Genomic DNA, 21,768 nt, shown 5'->3' with positions numbered 1-21,768 from the left:
CTTTTATTTTTAATTTAATTTATTTAATACACATTAATTGTATTATTTTATTTATACACATGTATCACCCTTATATTACATATATTTGTAATTATCAATGTATTTGTTTTTAATAACATTAAAAAATTATAATATAATGTACTATGATTGTATACCATTAATATAATATTATGATTTATACTATTAGTAGGCATACATGGGGAGATTTAAAGAAATATAAACAATAAAATAATATCATTCTGTCATCAGGTCTTCTTTTTTTTTTTCAAAGATAAATAATTTTGCCCAGAGCTAGGCGATCATTGACTGGGAGCTCCTCCGAGTTTTTTTTTTTGTTTTGTTTTTTTGTGTCTAAGTCAGAATATACATATTTGATCACAGAGTACCCTTGGCACTAAACACTCATTATTATACAATTATTCCAATTTTAAGCATTTTTAAAAATCCTTCGATGCAGCACTGATAATATTGATGAAGTAAATCAAATCACAGGAAAACACAAAAATAAACATTTAAAATTAACCAATATTATATAAAAAAAAAAAATCGGAAAAACAAGGCAAACAGATGTCTTTATAAAAGTGTCTGTGATCATCTTTTGTCAGAGAATAATGTTTTATTACTACCCTAGTTAGTTACCAAAAGGAATGATGTTGGTATAGTAACCACACTAAACAAATGTGACATGACATCAACCACATACATCCTCTTCAGCTGTGTGATTCATAGTGATAGCATTCCAGTGCTCATAATTGCAAAATGACAACAAAATGCAGGCCCTTTAAACATCAACATGATAAAAAATAATCATGTACATCTAAATAAACCTTAATTTTAGCTCTTTACTTTCAATTTCACATATTTTGGTTTAAGTTCTACACAGAAAGGCAAAATAAACATAAGCTTATTTCATATAATACATCTGCACACACACACACACACGCACACGCACACGCACACACACACACACACACACACACACACACACACACACACACACACACACACACACACACACACACACACACACACACACACACACACACACACACACACACACACACACACACACACACACACACACACACACACACACACACACACACACACAGTCAAACCATACATCATGTCAGAATAATAACTAAAAACAAACAAAACAACATTCAAATTAACCAATACCATCAAAGTAAGAGGGTGAATATTTCAGAAAACCAAATGGCCCACCTAAAGTTTATGAACTTATGATGGATTGGGAATACTGTTATGTAAATAATAAAGCTGTAAAACCACTACACATTTACAAGTCAATCTCCCCTTCAAACCTGCTTATAAAACGCCGCCAAAGTGGTCAACAAACTTCCCATAACTTTTCAAACAGGTGATTACTTCCTGACGTGCTCTTTATGGTGCAGATCAATGGGCTCATATCCAGTGGTAAAATTCTACCCTATAATCAATATCAAAAGCATTTATCCAACCATTTGATCTTGGCATGGTGCATATTACCATTTTGTGGAAGAGGAAAATAATATAATTAGATTAATAAAAAAATTCAAAGAAGTAACCACAAATAGGAAGCGAGTGCAGGTGGTTCAAACAAGAAACAACTGCAGAGCTTCACTAGCACCTTTGAATAAAACATTATGAGCTGTAGCCCAGATGGTGGAGGAGTTGCTAACTGCTAACTACATTTGGAATTAGCATCCACGTACTGGGGCCTCATGAACTGAATACTTTAAGCAAAAAACAACAACAATCTGTTGTTTTTATAGATTGATATATCAAGTCATATGTTCAGATAATTTCTTTCAGTTTAGACTAACATCTAAACCCATAGCGTTCAAAGCCTGTAAACTCGAAGACAAGCATTCACAACTCTTATATAACCCAAGATTATATAAGCGTATTTTCCATTTATATCTGTTTCGGCTGGCGCACATTAATCATTTATCTGTCAAAAGCCATTTTGACTTCAGGTACTGTGTGTAGAGCTCAGGAACACCTGTCTTTGATTTGACCTTTCTTATGGCGAAGAACATGAAGAATTTTCCTTCACACTTTTAAAACAAGTTCCTCCATCATGATGTATGCTCTTAAAACCATTTTTGGTAACACTTTATTTTGATGGTCCCTTTTGAACATTCTGCTGACCATAAGTAACTTTGCAACTAACTCTCATTGGAGTATTAGTAGACTGTCTGCTTAATATCTGCTAACTCTTTATTGTGATGGTCCTCAAACAGACATTCTACCGACTAAAAAATAACTATTTTTAAAATAAGTACATTTCAACTTATTCTAACCCTAACCCAACTAATACTCTACTAACACTCTAATGAGCGTAGACATGTACTGTAGGTGCAACGTTAGTCAACAGAGTGTGTTAAAAGGACCATCGAAATAAAGTGAAACCCCATTTTTTAGCCATTACTTTGTCATATCATTATACTCTGTTATACCCTCTGCTGTATTTAGTTTTATTAGGACAAAAACTGGGATGAGTTTGATGTGGAATCTCCCTCCATTTAGACACATTCCTGTCCTGTTCTGCCTCTGACATCATTAACCTATAAATACAGGGTTTTCTGTCTCACTCTCGCCACACTTCAGATGGAAAACAGAGATTTGGAAAGGGAGAAACAAGAGGAAAGAGTTCATATCACATTTGCAGTTGTCACAAAGAGGGTGTGTTTTTGGACACCACAGAATAAAAGATAAAAAATGATGGAGATGGATAAATACATGCTCCTTCTCTTTAACATAATCAAAGTTTAAATTGAATCGTAGCTGATTGGCTTTATTCTCTCTGAACTTGAGGGAGCAGTGTGACTGTAAACTGGCTGGAGACAACAGATGCTGGACAGGATTCCACAGGTCTGTTGATCCAGTTTATCCGCACGCATTAAACCAATGAGTCCAATAGAAGATGAAGATGGACTTTTAAACATTGCAACACCTAAAGTAAGCAAGCATGCAAAAGTATAAAATAATTGCACAGCACACACACATTTTGCCAAGTAGGACCCCGGAACAACATACTTGTTCGTCCGGGAACAACAATCCCATCCAGAATTTATGGTTAGAGTGAAGTCAGAAAGTTCAGTATGCGATTGCAGACTTGGCCAACGTAATGCAAGCATGTTCCCATTAGACAGAGTTTTGTTGGACCTGAATGTTTGATGTCAATCCAGGAACATGTCCTACCTGGCAAAATTACAGTCATCCACTCATTCCTATAGTGGCCGTTCCAGTAACTTAGTCCCTTTATCCGATAAAGCTAGTATTTAAGCCCGTACTAACCTAATATTTTCCTCACCTGTCCGAAGCACACCTTAAGCCTCTGCAAATGAAGGTTCACCTCATCAGATTGAAGTTATCCCTAAAATTGGCTCAGCTGTCTTAAACAGGCGCGACAAAATCCCAGCTACAAATTTGCCTACAATGAAACCGATAACGCAGCGTAACCCCCTACATTCACAACCAATCAGAACATATCTTTAATATACAGTTATGTCCCGTCTGAAAAGAATGTTGCATTGAGGATTCTGGTATGGTGGTGTCCCTACCAGGCTTTCTTTAACTAGCAACTAATCAACAAGTTTCATTGGAAAGATTAAGCTGGTTGACCAGCTTAATATGACTATGTTGGCTTACAAGATGGGACCAGCAAAGATAACATTGAAATTCAGGTCAAAAACCTGAAAGAACCTTTAAATGACTTCTTGTCTTCAGTTGCTCCAAGACGTAGTTCTTAGAGTGCATGGAAATGTCATGACAGCTAAAATAATATAATTTTAAGGACACTTTCACTAAGCATTACACACGTCTTCTCCTACGTCAGTCACTCACGAATACTCCCTTTTCAGACCATTTTCAATGTTCAAGCCAATAACTTTTGCAGAAAACATAATTTATTTAGGAATATACTGTGTTCAGGCAGACTGAGCATGTGATTGACCTTGTTTATACAGACAGTAAAATCACTTCACGGAAAGGAAAAAGCAAACAACATCGTTAAACCTCACAAGTAAGCTGTTGCAAGTGCCGTTTAGTTCTCTGCTGGCGTCGTGTTGGGTCCCTTAGTCCGTTTTCTTTTATCTTCAGTAACTTTGAATAGCCGCGTCAAAGCGAAGTGGTGAAAATCCATGGTCTGAAGTTCACAGGTACAATACATTTGCTTGGTTGCACAATCTTTGAAAATGTCATCGGCTCCTATGACGTCACGTCTTGCCAGGTGATCTATGTGAACGGCGAAGATGACATCACTGGCAGAGTCATGTAAAGTGAAAATCTGTGTGTGAACAGGAACTCTTCAATGGGTGTGTTTGACCTCCAGCTCCGCCTGAGATGCTGGCAAATATCCCATATCCACTGCTGTTTATTTTATGTTCGTGTCGGATGTTACCGGTTGCACGGCGGAAGTGCAACCTGAAGCTCAGGATGACATCATAGAGTCAAATCAAAAGGAGCAACAAATGACCCCGCCCACCAAGTAACACACACATACAGTACACACCCGCAGCTGACATGAATCCTCTGAATCTGAATCAGTCCAGAGCAATAGAACAATAATATCATAGTAAATCAGATTCTTACATATTTGGCCTTTCATCTATCAGTTTCACATGGCAAATATACTCGCGCTCCAGTCCGTAGCTTTATGAACACAATCTACATTTCACATCTGGAAAAAAACATTCAAAACACAGATTAGCATTAAGCACTTAATATGACCTTTGGCCTTTTTAGAACACTGGTTAAAACTGACCTGTGACATCAATAAATGATGCTGGCTTTCCAACTCAAACGTGCTAAGAGCAGGCGGGTCTTTATCAGATCATAGTCTCTAGTCAAATGAACTTTAACCTCTCATAATCACCAAAGTACTATGTCATCTGTTTAAGAACAAAAATACCACAGTAAAAAAACCAAACACCATTTAGCGTTTTACTAGATGTTAGTCACCGCTGGTGATCCAAATGCTGAGATTTACTCCATAGCCTTTTTCTTTTCTTTTTCATGTGTTGGTGCTTCTGTCCAGCATTCATATCTTAGTTTTGTATTGTACACTTTTGTGGAACTCAATAAAACAAAAGAACCAATATCGACAAAATGAAAAAGCAAACGAAAAGAATAGTTTGAAACAAAAAAAGCCATGCAGTTTGTTCAGGCGGCGCAACAAAATCAAACCGAAGCGAAACAAACAAAGCTCACGGATGCGTTTACGTGTCTTTCCAAGTGATTGTCTTTCATTGTGAGTGAAACACACTGAACACACACAAGCAGAGAAAGAAAACAAAAACCTGAACGAAAGAAAATAAACTGTGATCAAAGGAGGAATACGAAAATAAAAATCAGCTTGCAATGACAAGTAAAGCACAACAGATCCAGGGCGGATGTTTGTTGTTGTTCTTCTATAGACGTGAGTTTGACCAGGCGTTTGGGAAAACAAGAGCCACTGCCTTCGTTTGGTGTTTCCATGTACCGATATCTTCATTCTGTCAAACAAAGGAGGAGAAGCCGGCGATGGGGGCCCGGGAGCCAGGGGCCAAGCTGCTCGGGGGCCGGTAAAGTGTGCCGTGCTGACTGGGTGGGTTGGAGCTCTGCTGGGATGGAGTGGGAGTCCGGCTGCCCTTCGGTCTAAAAAGGCTGCCAGTCTGAGACTGGCTTTGGGGCGTAGGGGAACTGAGCTGTGGGGGGAACGGGGGAAGAGGGGGCAGAGGTGGCAGAGGGGGCGGAGGGGCGCAGTGTTCGGGCTCTCCGGACTCAGACTCGGTGTAGTTGTAGGCCTGCGCTCGGGAGATTCCCTTCTGCTGTCTGCGCCAGGAGTTGTAGTAGGTAGGGTCGCTGATGTAGTGGTTGACAAACGAATGGGTCTTTTGCCGGTTGGGGTCCACCTCGTATTCGCTGTCACTGCCCTGGGATGGAGAAAAAGGGAAAGAATGAGCAATGGAGACAGAATCACTTCCACAATCTCAGTTTTTAAGGAAGATGACTTGAGAAAGTACCCAAGTTCTATCCAGGACCAGAGGTTGCACTAGAAATAATAATTATTTGTCATTTTGACAGCTGGGTTGCACATTGTCAGTCATGCTAATACTTTTATTCAGCAAGGATGCATTCAATTGATCAAAAGTCACAGTTAAGACATTTATAATGCTACAAAAGATTTATATTTCAAATAAATGCTGTTCTTTTGAACTTTCTATGCATCAAAGAATCTTGAAAAACTATGTATCACGGTTTCCACAAAACTATTAAGCAGCACAACGTGATACTAATAAGAAATGTTTCTTGAGCACCACATTACATTTGGGTTTACTGGATTTTAAAGGGTTAGTTCACCCCAAAATGAAAATTCTGTCAGTAATTACTCACCCTCATGTTGTTCCAACCCCGTAAGACTTTCGTTCATCTTCGGAACACAAATTAAGATATTTTTGATTAAATCTGAGAGCTGGATCACTCCTCCATAGGCTTCTTAAGGGATCGAAACTGGCCGGCCCAAAAGTTATGAAAGACATCGTTAAAATAGTCCGAGTGACTACAGTGGCTCAATCTTAAGTTTATCAAGCGACGAGAATACTTTTTGTGCGCAAAAAACAAACAAAAATAACGACTTTATTCAACTATTCATTTCCTTCTCTGTGGGCCGTGAGATTTCACGTAGTGATATTGCGCAAAGCTTCTGTGTTGTACGTCACACGTAGGCTCACCATTGGCCGATGCTGGTCATGTGTGTGATGCGTGTGACGTACAACCTAGAAGCTTTGCGCAGTTCCACTACGTGAAATCTCACGGCCCACAGAGAAGGAAATGAGTAGTTGAATAAAGTCGTTATTTTTGTTTGTTTTTTGCGCACAAAAAGTATTCTCGTCGCTTGATAAACTTAAGATTGAGCCACTGTAGTCACTCGGACTATTTTAACGATGTCTTTCATAACTTTTGGGCCGGCCAGTTTCGATCCCTTAAGAAGCCTATGGAGGAGTGATCCAGCTCTCAGATTTAATCAAAAATATCTTAATTTGTGTTCCGAAGATGAACGAAAGTCTTACGGGGTTGGAACAACATGAGGGAGAGTAATTACTGACAGAATTTTCATTTTTGGGTGAACTAACCCTTTAATGCAACCTTCTTTGAAAAACATAATAAAAAAACTCACCAACCCCAAACTTGAGGTAGTGGTAGTATGGAATATAAAAGTAATAATAATAAAAAAAACAATTCAAACCATTGCAGTAGTGGCACATTAAAAAAACAAAACAAAACAGAATTTATGTCTGTATTGACAAAGCATTAGATACAATGAAGATTACAAATCATGACTGACAAGTGTGAGTTTGGTGAAAATGACTGATTTGAGTTATTTATTCATACAAATCACAAAACATTTTAACACTGATCATTATAACATCTAAGTAAAACAAACTTAAATGTACCATGTCATTGTTCAGGAACATTTTTTAAAGACAATATTTATAATCTAAAGTGTCATTGACAAGCTCTCAAGACAAGCTCTTTTAGTTTGATCAAACACTGCGTTATAATTATTATTATTATTATGAAAAAGACAACAGACGTGACAGGAAACTGATTCAATGAACAATATCCAAAGAATTATTCTACTGGACTACACTTATTTACTATGGGAAAGCAGTAGTGAAATGCAATAGACACCGCACCGTATTGTTTAACCTGTCAAAAGTGGCCCCAAAACCCAAACCCCAAAAAAAGGAGAAATAAAGGCTCTATCATTTAAAAAATAACCTTAAAGCTTTAGGACTACCACTGCACCCTCTGGTACCAATCACACGCTGCGTTAAGGGGGTCACATATCCATGTGGTGGGGTTTTGACCATGTATGCATGAAACGAATGGAGAGGATAGGAATGGACAAGCACTAGGAAGCAACTTCCTGTCAATCAATGCACAATTCATGTCCTCACCCATTGAGTTGGAAGAGTTTGGAGGCCCCCAGTCTTAAAGGAGAAAACAAGCGCCTCCTAGAGGTAAACAGAGACATGGGGTTTAAAGCAGTGCAGTATGGGCCCTACGTCATATTTCATGGGACAAACAATGGCTGCTGCTTCTAATTCTTTTATTTAAATGCTGCATTACCCTTACAAAAAAATACTGTTATATCAGATTTACATATTCATTTAAAACAATTTAGCTCACAACAAACCTGTATTATCACCATAACAATTTGAGTTAAATATTAAATTAAGAAGTAATATTCAGTGTGCAGTATTTGTAAGTCTTTCATTTGCTTAAATACATATTCTTATTTTTATGCCTTTTGTTTATCACAAAAACAAAGGGAAAAAACATATTTTCAAGACTTTTGGACCCTACTATTAGGAAATTAAAAGCATACCATACCATATCAACAGGCTAGTAACATTATACTTTTTTGTAAGGGTAATGTGAACTGGGAGTACAACTTCTCAACACTTTCTCTGACACTAATGCATCTCCTGGATCAACATTGAGTGGGTTTCTCATGGCGGCCTCTTACACTCTTTGTTGAGACAGCACTCTGCACCAGAACAATGGACAACTGTATAAATATCTGCCCTCTATCAATCTGTGTCTTCCACCACCATATTTATTACAACACCTTCCCACTCTCATTCTGACATATCTGGCTCACACTTCTAGAGTTGGCTGATGGAGTTCAGATATATCCTAAAGTACCAAGTGCCAACTGGAGAGGGAGAAAATGAAAATAAGAGAGAAAAACCATCATAGCTCAGGCTTTTAATGTTTTCATATCCTTTTAAGACGACTTGTCTATCCTCACCACCACTTTCCACTCTCTCTTCATCTGGAATTCAATCAGGGAATTTCCAAATGCTACTTTCAGGGGTTGATTCTGAACTTTCTGAATAAAAACTCTTGCTTCACTGTTTGACACAGCATTCAAGTCTGCTACTAACATAAAAACTCATTTTATTAAGTTTATTTACCCTTTCTGAGAGCAACACTGTCATCTGAGGTCTTTTACTTTGCGGCAATGTGAAATGAACTAAAACAAACTTGCAAAAATGTTCTTGCATTTCGTCTTTTCACTGCACTATTGCAAAACAGAGATGCTAAGATATATTCATATATTAAAAACAAACGGTTCAACATTTCTCCTTGTCTTTGTGTGGTATAGTGAAAAGACTAACAATGTACAGATCTCTCCAGTCCATCATTATTGTAACATGTCCACACATATGTGACACACATGCCTCTGTTTAAATTCCAGAGAGGAAAGCATTTCCCCCAAAACCAGCCTCGCATCGCCCTAAAATAAGAGCTGCAGATTTTATGCCAAAATGTTATGCTTTATGCAATATGCTTTTTTTCTTTAAGCAGTCAAGATGTTTCAGAAAAAAAGCTGTATGATAATATAGTTTGAGATCTCTATGCATTATATATATATATATACACATTTATTTTATTATTAGTCTGTCCAATACATGCAAATAAATGTATAAAGCCCAAAATATATTTTTAAAGCATTAGTGACTATGGATTTTTGTAGCATCATGCCTCAAGAAGGTCTGTAATTGAACGACTGCAATGTTTTAATGAGGGACATTCCAGTCATACCAGCAAATTCAACAACTCAATAAGCAGCAAACAAAACGCCCAGTAATTCAGCTTTGAAAGCTTTTTCTGTTCAGCGTGACCTCACAACGAAGCCAAGCTCAGAAACTAAAGCTACATGCTGACACGGTGTGTGTGTGTATGTGTGTGGTCATCAAAACATGTCAGTTGACACAGTGCGTCGTGACCCAGCCCTGCCCTTCCCCCGCTGACACATGGAGGATGAAACAGCTGTTCTCTCCTCCAAAAATGTTTGTTTGCATTCATCCACTCCTCTGTTATTCTTTCTCCTCAATCCAGCTATGATCCTGAAATACCACAGAAGTCCAGTTGAATAAAATAATTAAAATCAGAGCACATCAGCCACAACATGGGCAGCTGCCAAATCACCTGGAGGGAGAATCCAGCTGAAACTTAAAGCCAATTTAACTGGTGATTTTTTAACTGGTGATGTGACTAGAATTTTTTTTTCTTTTTCTGTCGCATTTCTACTTTCAGTGTGTCAGATATACATGGGAATCAACACATAATACAGCTTTTGTGTCTATAAAGTTATAGATAAAATCTCTAGATGGTTAAAAGTGAAGTGTGTGGCACCAACAGGATGGCAAAAATGTTTTTTAGCAGTCCTTCTGCTCAAACAAACACACTGCACCGAAGAAATTGCACATTAAATAAATGTAATTATTGAAAATGAAGAAAGAGAAAGAAGACCTAACCCGATTTCACAATTTAATTTTACAGTAATTTTGAGCAGTGGAAATTCTAATTAGCAAAAGCACTGTAAAAAAAAAAAAAGTCTCTGCCTTAAATTTTGAAGTACACTTAACTTGGAAGTTAAAGTAATTTCAATTAAAATTACATTAAACTGACGTACAAATAAGTTGAATCTTGTATAACTTCACAGTTAAAAATTGCTTAACTTATGTTGATAAGCAAAGTAAAAACATATGTTGTCATAACTTATTGATAATTAATTTTTTTACAGTGAGGGATATTATCAATGTTATATAAAACCAGAGGTTGCTCTGGTTTTAACTGATATACTTTTCAGAACGCATCACCACCAATATGAGCTATAGTATCACAAAAAAAAAAAAAAACTTTCCCCTAAAGGACAAAGTCAATGTGATTCAGGCCTCCTTATTATCATAAAGACTAATATTACAATAAATTCTGAAGACAGATCGCGATGGGAATTGTTAATGAATCCTCAGATGGAAGGATCTAATCTTACTGGAACTGGTTGTTTGGCACGTATGTTTTGTCTCCTGCAGAGAGAGAGAAAGTGGGGCAAGATGTTCCCACCCGGAAAATCCCTGTTTTGAATATCACCCTACCCTACAGAAATCTCTTTAAAATCTATGAAACTTCACTTCCTCTGTGGACCTACATTTAGACAGAAACACTAAGCCTGACCTTGTGATAGTTGTGAGAAATACATGCTGTCTAAATGAGTTTTACACTGGATTATGTTGTTTTCTTTCTGCAATTGATGTCAGTACTAATGCATCACTAAAGTATGCAATATGTTTGTCCAATCTGCTCAAAAAGCCAAAAAAATTAAACGCAAGCCACTAGATTGTGGTTTCAAGGCCATGTGACAGACAAATGTGACAAAAACAAACTCAACCTCATTCATATCTCCACAGAGACGGACAGAGAACGAGAAAGGGATAAATGCTATTGTGGCACAGATATGGATTAACTGAGGGGGAGGAGCATGTAAGCGTCTATGTCTCGCATTCCACAGATCCAGACGAATATTAAGCACAGCAGGAATCAGACTGACAAAGACAGATTAGGGCTGGGCGATAAAGCCAAAAATGATATCTACATACACTAACGTTTAAAAGTTTGAAAGGAACGGCTCATTCAATTGTTTAAAAGGGACAGTCAAGACATTTATAATCTTTTACAAAAGATTTCTATTGCAAATAAATGCTGTTCCTTGAACTTCCTATTTATCAAAAAAATCCTGATTTATTTACTTTTTGTTTTGTTTTACAATTTTCAAGACTGATATATGTTTCTTGAGCACCAAATCAAGATATTAGAATGATTTCAGAAGGATCACGTGACACTGAAGACTGGAGTAATGATGGTGAATTCAGCTTTGATATCACAAGAATAAATACAATTTTAAATGACATTAAATAGAAAACTTCTTTTAAATTGTAATAATAATTCCACAACATTTTACTGTACTTTTTTATCAAATAAATGCAGCCTTGGTGAGCATAGAAATACTTATTTTAAAAATGTTTTTTTTTTTTTTTAAGTAACAACCCCAAAGTATTTGAAGGGTAATGTATTTTTAACACAATGCTTAATTCATATCTCAATACTTATGTGTTTGTTATGAAATGATGTTATTTTTCATCAAGGGAACCATCATTTACAAACAGCATCTGTAAACAAGAAGTTTTAAAATGTTTAACTGCAACAAGTAAAATACAGTCAAAAGCTATTTAAAATCAAGGTATGATTTCCATACGGTTTTCCCACCTTCTCCTTCTCTGAGCCTTAACATTGTTACAGGACTATACAGTAAATATACTTTGTAACTGTCCACTACTGTAAACAAAGTCTTAACATTTATATAATTTGACTAATTTTCCATTTAAATACAATAATCACTTTGATATCTGTAATAATTTTTAAAAATAAAATAAAAGTAGCTTAATTTAAATATTGCCAGCAAAATCAATGCAAAAGATTGCCAATTCTTGATATATGATTACGTCATGTTTAAAAAAAAAACATGTATCATTATATGCACGCGTTTCTCCAAATAAATCTAAAATCTCTCTGTAGCATATAGAGTGACAGATTAGAAGCGAAAACTTTCTATGAGAAAGAACTTTTAAGAGCTATTTCGGTCTCTCTCTGGGAAGATTCTCAGTGTTGATGATGTGATGGCGGGATGATCATCAGAGAGCCAATTAAAACAAAGATGCTTTGACATGGAAGACTGCCCAAACAATCCCTGCTGTTAACTGCAGCCGTGATGCCAGCGCTTCCAAGAAAAACCAAACGCAGCTCAAAATCGGACTAAAAAAGCCTTGTGTCCAACACACTCAAATGACTAGACAACATTACACCTGTCCAACATCTCATTCATCTTCCAAGTGTTCAGACCTGGCTCAGGTAGAGGTGCTCAGGCTTGTTGCATTGCCATCTGAATTGAAGCCGTCTTTAAGAGTCCCTGAACAATGTCAGTATTATACGTCTCTGTGGTGGCTCTGGCTCTTTTGGAGACAACTCAATGGATCTGCAATAGCCTGGAGTTATCCGCTCAATAAAACTTCAAAGCAGGATTCCAGCCTCTCTCCTCCCTCGTCCTGATGGCGGTGATGGCAGACTTTAGCAGGAGCAGAGGGAGAACAGGAGATGCTCTGTTCCCGACCACGAGTCAAAGCTGGCCGGATGCCAGGGGTCTGGAAGGTGCTGGCAGGAGGTGTCAGTGAAAGGTGAGGAGGGGTAGTCTAGTTTTGACATTTTGTTTGACATGATGTGCATTTTGGGAGTTCGGACAGTAATGGTGACAGCGCATAAAAAACAAATGCATGTTGCTTTAAATTCTTTTTAGGGATATAAACAATTTTGCAAAGGGAAAAATAAAAAAATATATATATATTTTTTTTAAATGTTTGTAATAATAACATAAAAGAAAAGAAAAACAGCTATAAAACAGATATTAGATTTGCTACATTTAAAGTTAAATTATTAAAGTCTTCACTAATATTATAATATAAAAATATTTAATTTAGAGTGCAAAGATAACTCATATTTATAAAAGTATGTAATTATTTTTTAAATTGGCTAGGATTCAAAATGCTTTAAAATAAACTGCAGATCTGAACAAATCAGTTTGCATTTTAGCCATGATATTTTTTTTATAATTATTTTTGTTATATCAGAAAAAGTATTCAATTTCAAGCAGCAATACAATATTAAATATAAAAAAATACCAAGATTTGGAAATTGCATAAAAAAAAAACAGGGGGAATGACACTTCTGAACACAGGACTAAAAATAGATTTATAGTGTGCAGCAGTGCTTCATGGGAGAGGCAAGTCTGTTAATGTAGAAAACAACAAGATGAGTTTGTGTTTCTTGCTTTTGATTTAGTAACTGCCAATGCCAGACTTTCACACGACTCAAACTGAGACGTTTTTGCTGATCGTTCCAGCTAAATGGTCACTTTGAGAGAAGTGGACAGAGTCCAACCAAGGCCTTCCAGTTCTCACACTTCAGTCTTTATATGTCTGTGTGAGTATTTTGTTTGATTACAGTTTCTGTTCACTGCACATTGTGTTTTGTTCTCAAGTCTACCGCAGATTTCCCAACCTGTGCCTCAGGACACAAAGTCTGGAGAGAATGAACGAGGATGCAGCAGAACGTTCTGGACATGATAAAAATAAAAAAATAACCACCCACAGGACCTAGGATTGAAGCCATGCTCAAGTAAGACAGCCAAAATCTCAAGTAGGGTATAACAGACCTTTCCTGGAGGGCTGTATCCTACTTTTGAGAACGTTTCAGTTTCAGCACAGCGAGTCTTGTCCTGATAAAAGTGTGTGATAAGGGAATTTCAACAGGTCCTATTCTAAATTAATGTGACTAGATTTAGCATTACAAATCTTGCTTGGAGGTTAAAGGGACAGTTCACCCAAAAATGAAAAGATGATGTAATTATTTACTCACCCTAATGTTGTTTTCAAATGTTCTTTCATCGAAGGAACACAAAAGGAGATTTTTTTGATCTGACCCATACAATAACAATGGGAACTGGAGCTTTCAAGCTTCCAAAAGGAGCAAAACGCACCATAAACGTATCAGAAAAATATCTCAAAAGCAGTCAAAGTCTGTAAGCGCAATTTTTTTTTTTTTTTTTTTTAAGGTGCTTTTATGTTCTTTTTAAAGCTTAAAAGCCTCTTGAAATGAAATAAGGGTGAGTAAATGAGGACAGAAATCGAATTTTAAGGTGAACTGTCCTTCTAACATACATGAACAGACATAAAGTGATAATGTTTGTTACCTGTGAATCTGAGATCTCTGAGGGCTTCTCTGTGAGACTGCTGCTCTCTGCTGGGATCAGATCATTGTACTTGGTGCTGACGTCCTCATCCGAATAGTGCAGACTGCCTGGACTGGGTCGAGGAGGTGACCTAATGACAGGATGAATATTGTTTATATGTCCAATTGAATTGCTTTTAACATAAATTACTAATGTCTAATGCTAAATTTTTCATTGATGTTATTTTTTTTTTTGAAAGCCTTATACAGAAAAATCATATACAGAAAATCTCTCATTTTAAGTCTTGCCCCTGAGTATAAGTCACACTGGGGCAAAATTGCATTGTTGAGAAAAACAAACAAACAAACAAACAAACAACAAGATAGGTTGCATATATAATAAGTCACATTTTACTATTGCACCCTACGGTAGAACTGATTCATTTTTGTGCATATTTATGCGCATTTATGTATATTATATTTTTCGTGCTTGACGTAAGTCCCAGCATGCTTCAGTACTGGGAAAAACAGAACTGAAAATGAATCAATATCTGACTCCAGTACAGTGTGAAGCATCTTTAGAAAAGGGTTGGCTGTAATTCTAACTGCAGACACTTGTCTCTTTGTTAGCTGAATGAAATACAGTGTGTGTGTGTGTGTGTGTGTGTGTGTGTGTGTGTGTGTGTGTGTGTTTGTATTAAGAGGGCTTTCTTTATGAGCATCATGGGACCACAGTATTCCAGCTCAGAGGGTTTTCTGCATAATTAAGTCTCTGTGACACAGCAGTGGAGAGCAGCAATGAAAACATCTTGCGGATTCCAGATTGTGCATCAGATATTTTAAATATAAAAACCTCTTTTACTGACTGCGGTTTTCAGCATGAAGAAAACCTGAAATATTTATGTTACTCTCTGAAAAACCTTTCAAAATCATTTTGATGTAAGTGTTTCGTACAAGTTTCACTATGCTTTAAAATACACTTAATACACAACAGAGACAGCAAAAAGATTGATAAATTTGCTATTTTCAGAACAGAGGACGTGTCATTTTCTCTACCACTGACGCTCAACCATTCCAAAACAAATTCTACATCCACACAGCGCCTGTGTTTTGCTGATGTTTGCAGTCTATTTGTTTACAAGTTGTTTTCACATTTCTCTCACTACACTGTTGATTTCAAACCTGCATTCGTGATTCCAAGAGAACATAATCCTAGTTGGTAAATACATAAATGTAAATATACACCTACAGCAAATAGAAGCATACATCTCCACCAACATATTAGCAATAAGCAATCTAATTCTTTAGGATTTATTTAATAATAATAAAAAAGATGCATTGGGAAATGCATTATATTTTAATTTATACAGATGTAAAAATTACAAATAAAATTAAAATGGTCTAAAATTAAACTACCACTCATACCTGCCACATACCTTCTTTATGTTTGTCATTTCTATTAACACAAAAGATGTTTAGTAGAATTCCCAGCTTCTCTTTCCATAAAATGAAAGTGAATGGGCGCAATCAACACAACAATTCCAATTGAGTCAAATCATGTTTGCACTTCCTCCTTATTTTCAAATTTAAACAACATAAATGTAAGTCTGTTCTTTAAACAAAGCTGGCATCCCCTAAACTTTCATATGAACTACCTCAAAACTCAAGTCAAGGGAAACAAATGCTGTTTGCTGTGAAGTTTTGTTCTCATGGTGGGCTTTGCTTGAGAAACCACAGACATGCCATAACAGACATGAACAAATCTCAAATCACAGACCCCCTTCTCAGCGGGCAGTCTTTGAATCCTGACAGTATCTCCACAGAGAGAAGCTCTCTGTATTGTGTTACTTGAGCTATGATATGTCATTGAGGTTATACCAGCAAGACAGCACGCTTGATCCAGCTCTCTTCGCTTTGCAGTGTTTCAGCAACGTCTTTGATTCTTTCTACCTTGATGCTCCTGTCACTTCTCTAAGATTTTCCTGGAGTTATTCATTCACTTCCCCGGTCCTCTCAGTCGGTGTGAGCCCACAATCCAAATCAAGCTTCTTAGACCCTCCACCTGAGAGAGAACAAAGCCTGTGGAACGTCATCTGCGCATTCCTTCCAAACCTCTTCATTAATCTGCGGCCAGGGGAAAGAGCCTGGCATCCGCTCAAAGACCACGGGACCTTTGATCCTCCTCAAGGTGACCCGGGATGAAGGAAGGCAGATGCTGAGAACTAAGGAGTGATAATAGGGTGGATTTCTCAAATGGAATTGACTCTACACACCTGGTGCACCTGGAAATATTGCTACAGGTGTGTGATTCTTTTCATGACAATGCTATATTCAAAATATTGCAGAATTAAATTCCAGTTTGCAACTTAAATTGTATGTGCAAGGACATAAATGTTAGCACAAATCATGATCTTGTTGAGGAAAATGTCTGCTAGTAGTTTTATAAGCAATTTGACTTCATTAGAATAAGACCATTTTTGTCAGGTGGATACTAAAAAAATAAAATAAAATAATGCAGAGGCAACAAAAATGTAAAATAATCTTATTTGTCTAGAGATTCAGATAGGGAGGTTAGGTTCAAAATAAACACTATGAGCTGTAAAAAAAAAAAAAAAAGTACAAAATAAGAATATAATACAAAATAAAAATACGATTCAAAATAAAATTACAATAAAAATACAAATATGATACAAAATAAAAATACGATGCAAAATACAAGCTAAAAACAAGTTGCTGTACACACTATGCAAACACATATACATTCTTCAAATGCAGTGTCTACACATCCCACCACATCCATAATTTCATAAAATATATTGACATTAGACAATTTCAGTTGCATTCGTTTTAAAACGGTCCCGTTTCACAGAGAATGATGGCAGTATAGGTGAGGTCACGAACCCGAATCTGTTATTGCACTTAGCCTGTGCCATGTCAGAGAGAAATGGCCTCATTAGTGGAAACAGAAACTTTTATATTGCGTTTTATGATGGAAAGTAGGATCTTATGAAGGTAGCCATTTGGTAATCCCATCAGTCTTTCCATGAAACTCTTAGATTTTGGGCTATTTTTGCCTCATTACTGCCACGTGGTTGAAGCTTTATGGGAGTTTAACAGTTCTATGTGCAATGCACAAAATAAGCACATATGATAATTGATTTACCACTTCATATACAAATCTTCAGCCTATTGGACAAAATGACATTTAAGTATCTGATCAATGTAATAACAGTGTAATGCTTGCCTGTTGTTAGTGTTTGTTAGGTCATTGTGTTATGAGTGACAAAGTGTGTTTGTTGGGTGTGAAATTCACTGCTGTTGTCAAGCTGAGAGTTGTTAAGGAGAAGTGTGTGAAGAGTTGTGAAAGTGACCCATGTACAATCCTAATGATTGTGAAAAACAGTAAAAACCTTCAAAACTGAGACAAAGAGAGACAGTAACTTCCACTGACCTGGTATAGACACCATTTTTGCGGCAGAAGGAATTTTTGACTGACAGTCGACGATTGTTCAGTTCCAAGGCAGGGAAGCGGCTCTCGTCCAGACTGACCATCTCTCCATGCGCCAGTGCATTGCAGTTGGAATTGTTGCCTGTATGGGATGAGATATAGAGGCATTAAGAGATCATAAGATGCAGTTTGGACCAAAGCCCGATACATCACACTGAGATGCGACAAATTCTGCTCTGGTGAAGATGATGCTTTGGGTCTAAATTAACGGAACAGGAATTCATTTCGTTTTGGGGTCGATCACAATAACATGATGCAATGTCACCAAAACCACAAGGCCATCATTTTGGCATTTTTGGAGCTCAACACCCTCATTAAGGTAGAAACACTTCTGGGCTGAGGCAAGTAGTGTTGTGTGAATGGTGCGTATATGTGTGTGTGTTGGACATTCGTGTTATGGAATGTGTTTTTGTGTGGAAGGAAAAACTAGGCCTCTCATGCTCCCTCAGTTTGTTTAACATGTTTAGTGACCCACATGACTGACCCGCCCCTCAGTACTGTTGTGTTCTGCCTGCTCTTACTACAGAAATGCTGACCGCACATTTACACACACATACCACACTGATGATGTCACAGCAACAACAATGCTGTTTCATTCATCATGCCACTCACTGAATGACCCTTTGACATAAACAAATACACAGACAGACAGACAGACAGACAGACAGACAGACAGATAGATAGATAGATAGATAGATAGATAGATAGATAGATAGATAGATAGATAGATAGATAGATAGATAGATAGATAGATAGATAGATAGATAGATAGATAGATAGATAGATAGATAGATAGATAGATAGATAGATAGACATACTTGAGTCAGATTTCTTGGCATATTTCTTGCTCTGGCCTCTGATGATGAGGATGAAAACTAGAAGCAGGATGAAAATGAGGCCGACCAGAGCCACCACTACCAGAAACCACCATTCCTCATAGAATGGAGACACTTTTTGGGCTGGAATTAAAAACAATTGTATATATCAATAGACAAATTGCCTTAAGTATGAGTTCAGATTGATTTTCACTTCTACTAAATTTGAAGGTTTGAACTAACCTGATATGGATGGTGACGGTTGGCTTGGAGACCCGTACCCATAGTCATTCACCCCAATGACCCGGAAGTCATAACTGACTCCCTGTTTCAAGATATCCATGTTGAAGGTGTATGATGTCACTTCCTTGGGAATGTCCTTGATTAATATGTCCCACAAGCCTTCATCTGAAAAAATTTTAGAAAGAAAAAGGCCTAGTCATATATAGTAGCATAGTTTGTCATTCATATCAGTAATAAGTCCTTTGAGTCTGATAACCTTAAAGACACAGCACACCCAAAATATGAAAATCCTGTCATTATTTACTCGTCTTCATGTCATTTCACACACATACACAAGTCAGGGTGAATCATGTGAATAATGACCACATTTTCCTTCTGGATTATACTGTCCCTTTAAGAACACTTATTGTGTGTGTGTGTCTAACACTGCAGCAGCTGTCAGAACTAATAATCCAGAGGCTAAGTGTGAAGTGCTGGTGTCATGTGCCAGGCCTGGCAGAGAAATTACAGGGCTGAGACTGAGAGTGACAATAATATTCCACTTCAACGGCACATGAATGGCATGCAAAGATGGTCTGGCTGCATACTTCACTCTAATGTATGGGTCTTTAACACACACACACACAGTTTCTTAAACCAATCCCATCTGCTCCTCCCCAAGAACTCACTCTTTTCTCATTCGAGCAGGGCTTCTCCTCAGTCATTGAGGAAATCTGATCTGAACTGTCTCAGTTGGAGCGCTCACATCAATATATCTCCTTCATCGGACACAAGCTGCCGTCAGCAACTTTTATCCAGACGCATATGGAATCACTCTTCATTGTTTGGGACAATTGTATCTAAGATTTTGGCTGAAGGAATATGCTGAAAAACAGACCTCATGCTCAGTCTGGGCCTTAAAGTCGGAGACACTGCGTTTACATAATTCTCTGAAGTTGGTTCTTCTAAATCAGAAAATATTGAGTTATTTTTCACTGTAAGCTAAAACGTAGTGAATTCAGTTTAGTCTATTTCTGTTTTATTTTTGACACTTTTTTGGGGTACATGGGTAGAAAATTGGAGAGGGAGGAGAAGTGGAAGCTGTCCAACCTGGGTTCAAACCAACATTTCCTGCATGAGAACCAATGTTCCCTCTAATTTTTTTTCTTGCTGAGCAAAACTTTTTTCTATTGGGCGGACATTTTTCGCCACCTGAGCAAAAATATTCTTTATACCTGACCTGTCCAGCATACGTAGAAACACAATGGTTTCAACATTCAGTTGTAACTTTTAACTTGAATGTGCCATTTCTATGTTATTTGACCCTTAATGTAACTTATTGGTATTAAATCATATTTTCGAAAAACAAGCTTCTTAACAAATTAAGAAGTTACTAAATGAAGCACATTTTAGGTTACCTGATTTTTTATTTATTTTTACAGTGCTGTTAACTGTACAGTCTTTAGCAAGAAATCCTATGAAAAATAATTTACAAAATCTTCTGCAGGACAGTTCAATTCTTTACAATAATAGAATATAGTATGGAAGACAATTAAGCTGTTACACTGAAATGGTTTGGGAAAACCATAAAGTGTTTTTGTACAGTGAATTAATTGTGTACAGGAAGCATTAAATCATCAAAGTTAAATTATTGTTTATTGCTTATGAATTTCCAATATTTTCTTTAGCAGGGGGTTTCAAACCTTTTAATGGCAAGGAGCCCTAAACAATACCCTTGTGAGATTCTTTATTTAGGATTATAATATAATAAAATATAGGCCTAATATAATATAATATAAAAAAACGAATTGAAGTATTTGAAGTGATATAATATATCAGTTTAAATGCTTCAATTTGTTTACATATTATATTATTATAATATGAAAACAAACTGAAGCATTTAAATAGATCTAATAGCTAAATATTTTCAAGAAAAGTGAATGTGAACTCTTTTATAATCTAACCATCCCTGAAACTCCCCCACACACAAAAACATCTATTTAAACTAATGTATTTTGAGTTTGCAGGCGGGTGGGTGTGTTACCGTTCTGTGTTCATCAACCGTTATTTCCACCACTTTAATCAAACCACTCTTCTTTAAAACATGATGATGTGATTTTATTGCACGTCTATGAGTTTCTCGTTGCCTCTCTTATTGAGCTATTTGGTCCGCACACACGACTCACTGCCAATCACACGCGCTCACATCATCTTTCTATGAAACCTGTAAACTGCATTCACCAGTTTTCACTCCATAGCGGTTGACCAGAGCACTGCAATTATTTCTCACTTAAACTACAATCAAATGGATTTCCCCACACATTTTGCGTCAGTCATCTGCGTGGCATTTTATTCTTTTCTGTGCGCCGGCGCTTCAGAAGTGCGCGGCCGGGCAAGCGCGCAGCTTAGAGGGAACATTGATGAGAACCAACGCTTTTTTTGACAACAGCACTTCTCATTACAAGTCTGAACACTCTGACACACGCAGCACATATATTTATTTAACTATATCACAGTCTTTGAGTTCTGACTCTTTTTATAGACAAAGACTTTAAAGAAACGACAGGAAGTTTGAAGACAAGGGGAAAGTAACTGGCACACACA

At 37.0% G+C, this 21,768-nt stretch overlaps 1 protein-coding gene across 8 annotated transcripts in view; it reads right to left on the bottom strand.

Annotated features, from left to right (window-relative positions):
• Positions 1-3,889: 3,889 nt before the first annotated feature.
• The window catches only part of sdk2b (sidekick cell adhesion molecule 2b), a 342,012-nt gene continuing 324,133 nt past the window's right edge, over positions 3,890-21,768 (bottom strand). For 4 of the 8 annotated variants that reach the window (XM_056245433.1, XM_056245434.1, XM_056245440.1 and 1 more), the window contains exons 41-47: positions 19,186-19,350; positions 18,946-19,086; positions 18,071-18,209; positions 14,642-14,771; positions 14,105-14,167; positions 7,947-8,003; positions 3,890-5,918 (exon numbers count right to left, since the gene is read on the bottom strand). In XM_056245433.1, the coding sequence (XP_056101408.1) occupies positions 5,502-5,918; positions 7,947-8,003; positions 14,105-14,167; positions 14,642-14,771; positions 18,071-18,209; positions 18,946-19,086; positions 19,186-19,350 (1,112 nt within the window). In that variant the 3' untranslated portion in view covers positions 3,890-5,501. The remainder of the gene's footprint in view (positions 5,919-7,946; positions 8,004-14,104; positions 14,168-14,641; positions 14,772-18,070; positions 18,210-18,945; positions 19,087-19,185; positions 19,351-21,768) is intronic. The other 4 variants (XM_056245439.1, XM_056245438.1, XM_056245436.1 and 1 more) reach the window with 3 other exon arrangements.

This window comes from Rhinichthys klamathensis, unplaced genomic scaffold (assembly GCF_029890125.1).
Source record: "Rhinichthys klamathensis goyatoka isolate OS25496 unplaced genomic scaffold, OSU_Roscu_1.1 h1tg000030l_1, whole genome shotgun sequence".
Taxonomy (NCBI): Eukaryota; Metazoa; Chordata; class Actinopteri; order Cypriniformes; family Leuciscidae; genus Rhinichthys; species Rhinichthys klamathensis.
The sequence above is the reverse complement of the archived record's forward strand: the minus strand, read 5'-3'. Positions and strand labels throughout refer to the sequence as shown.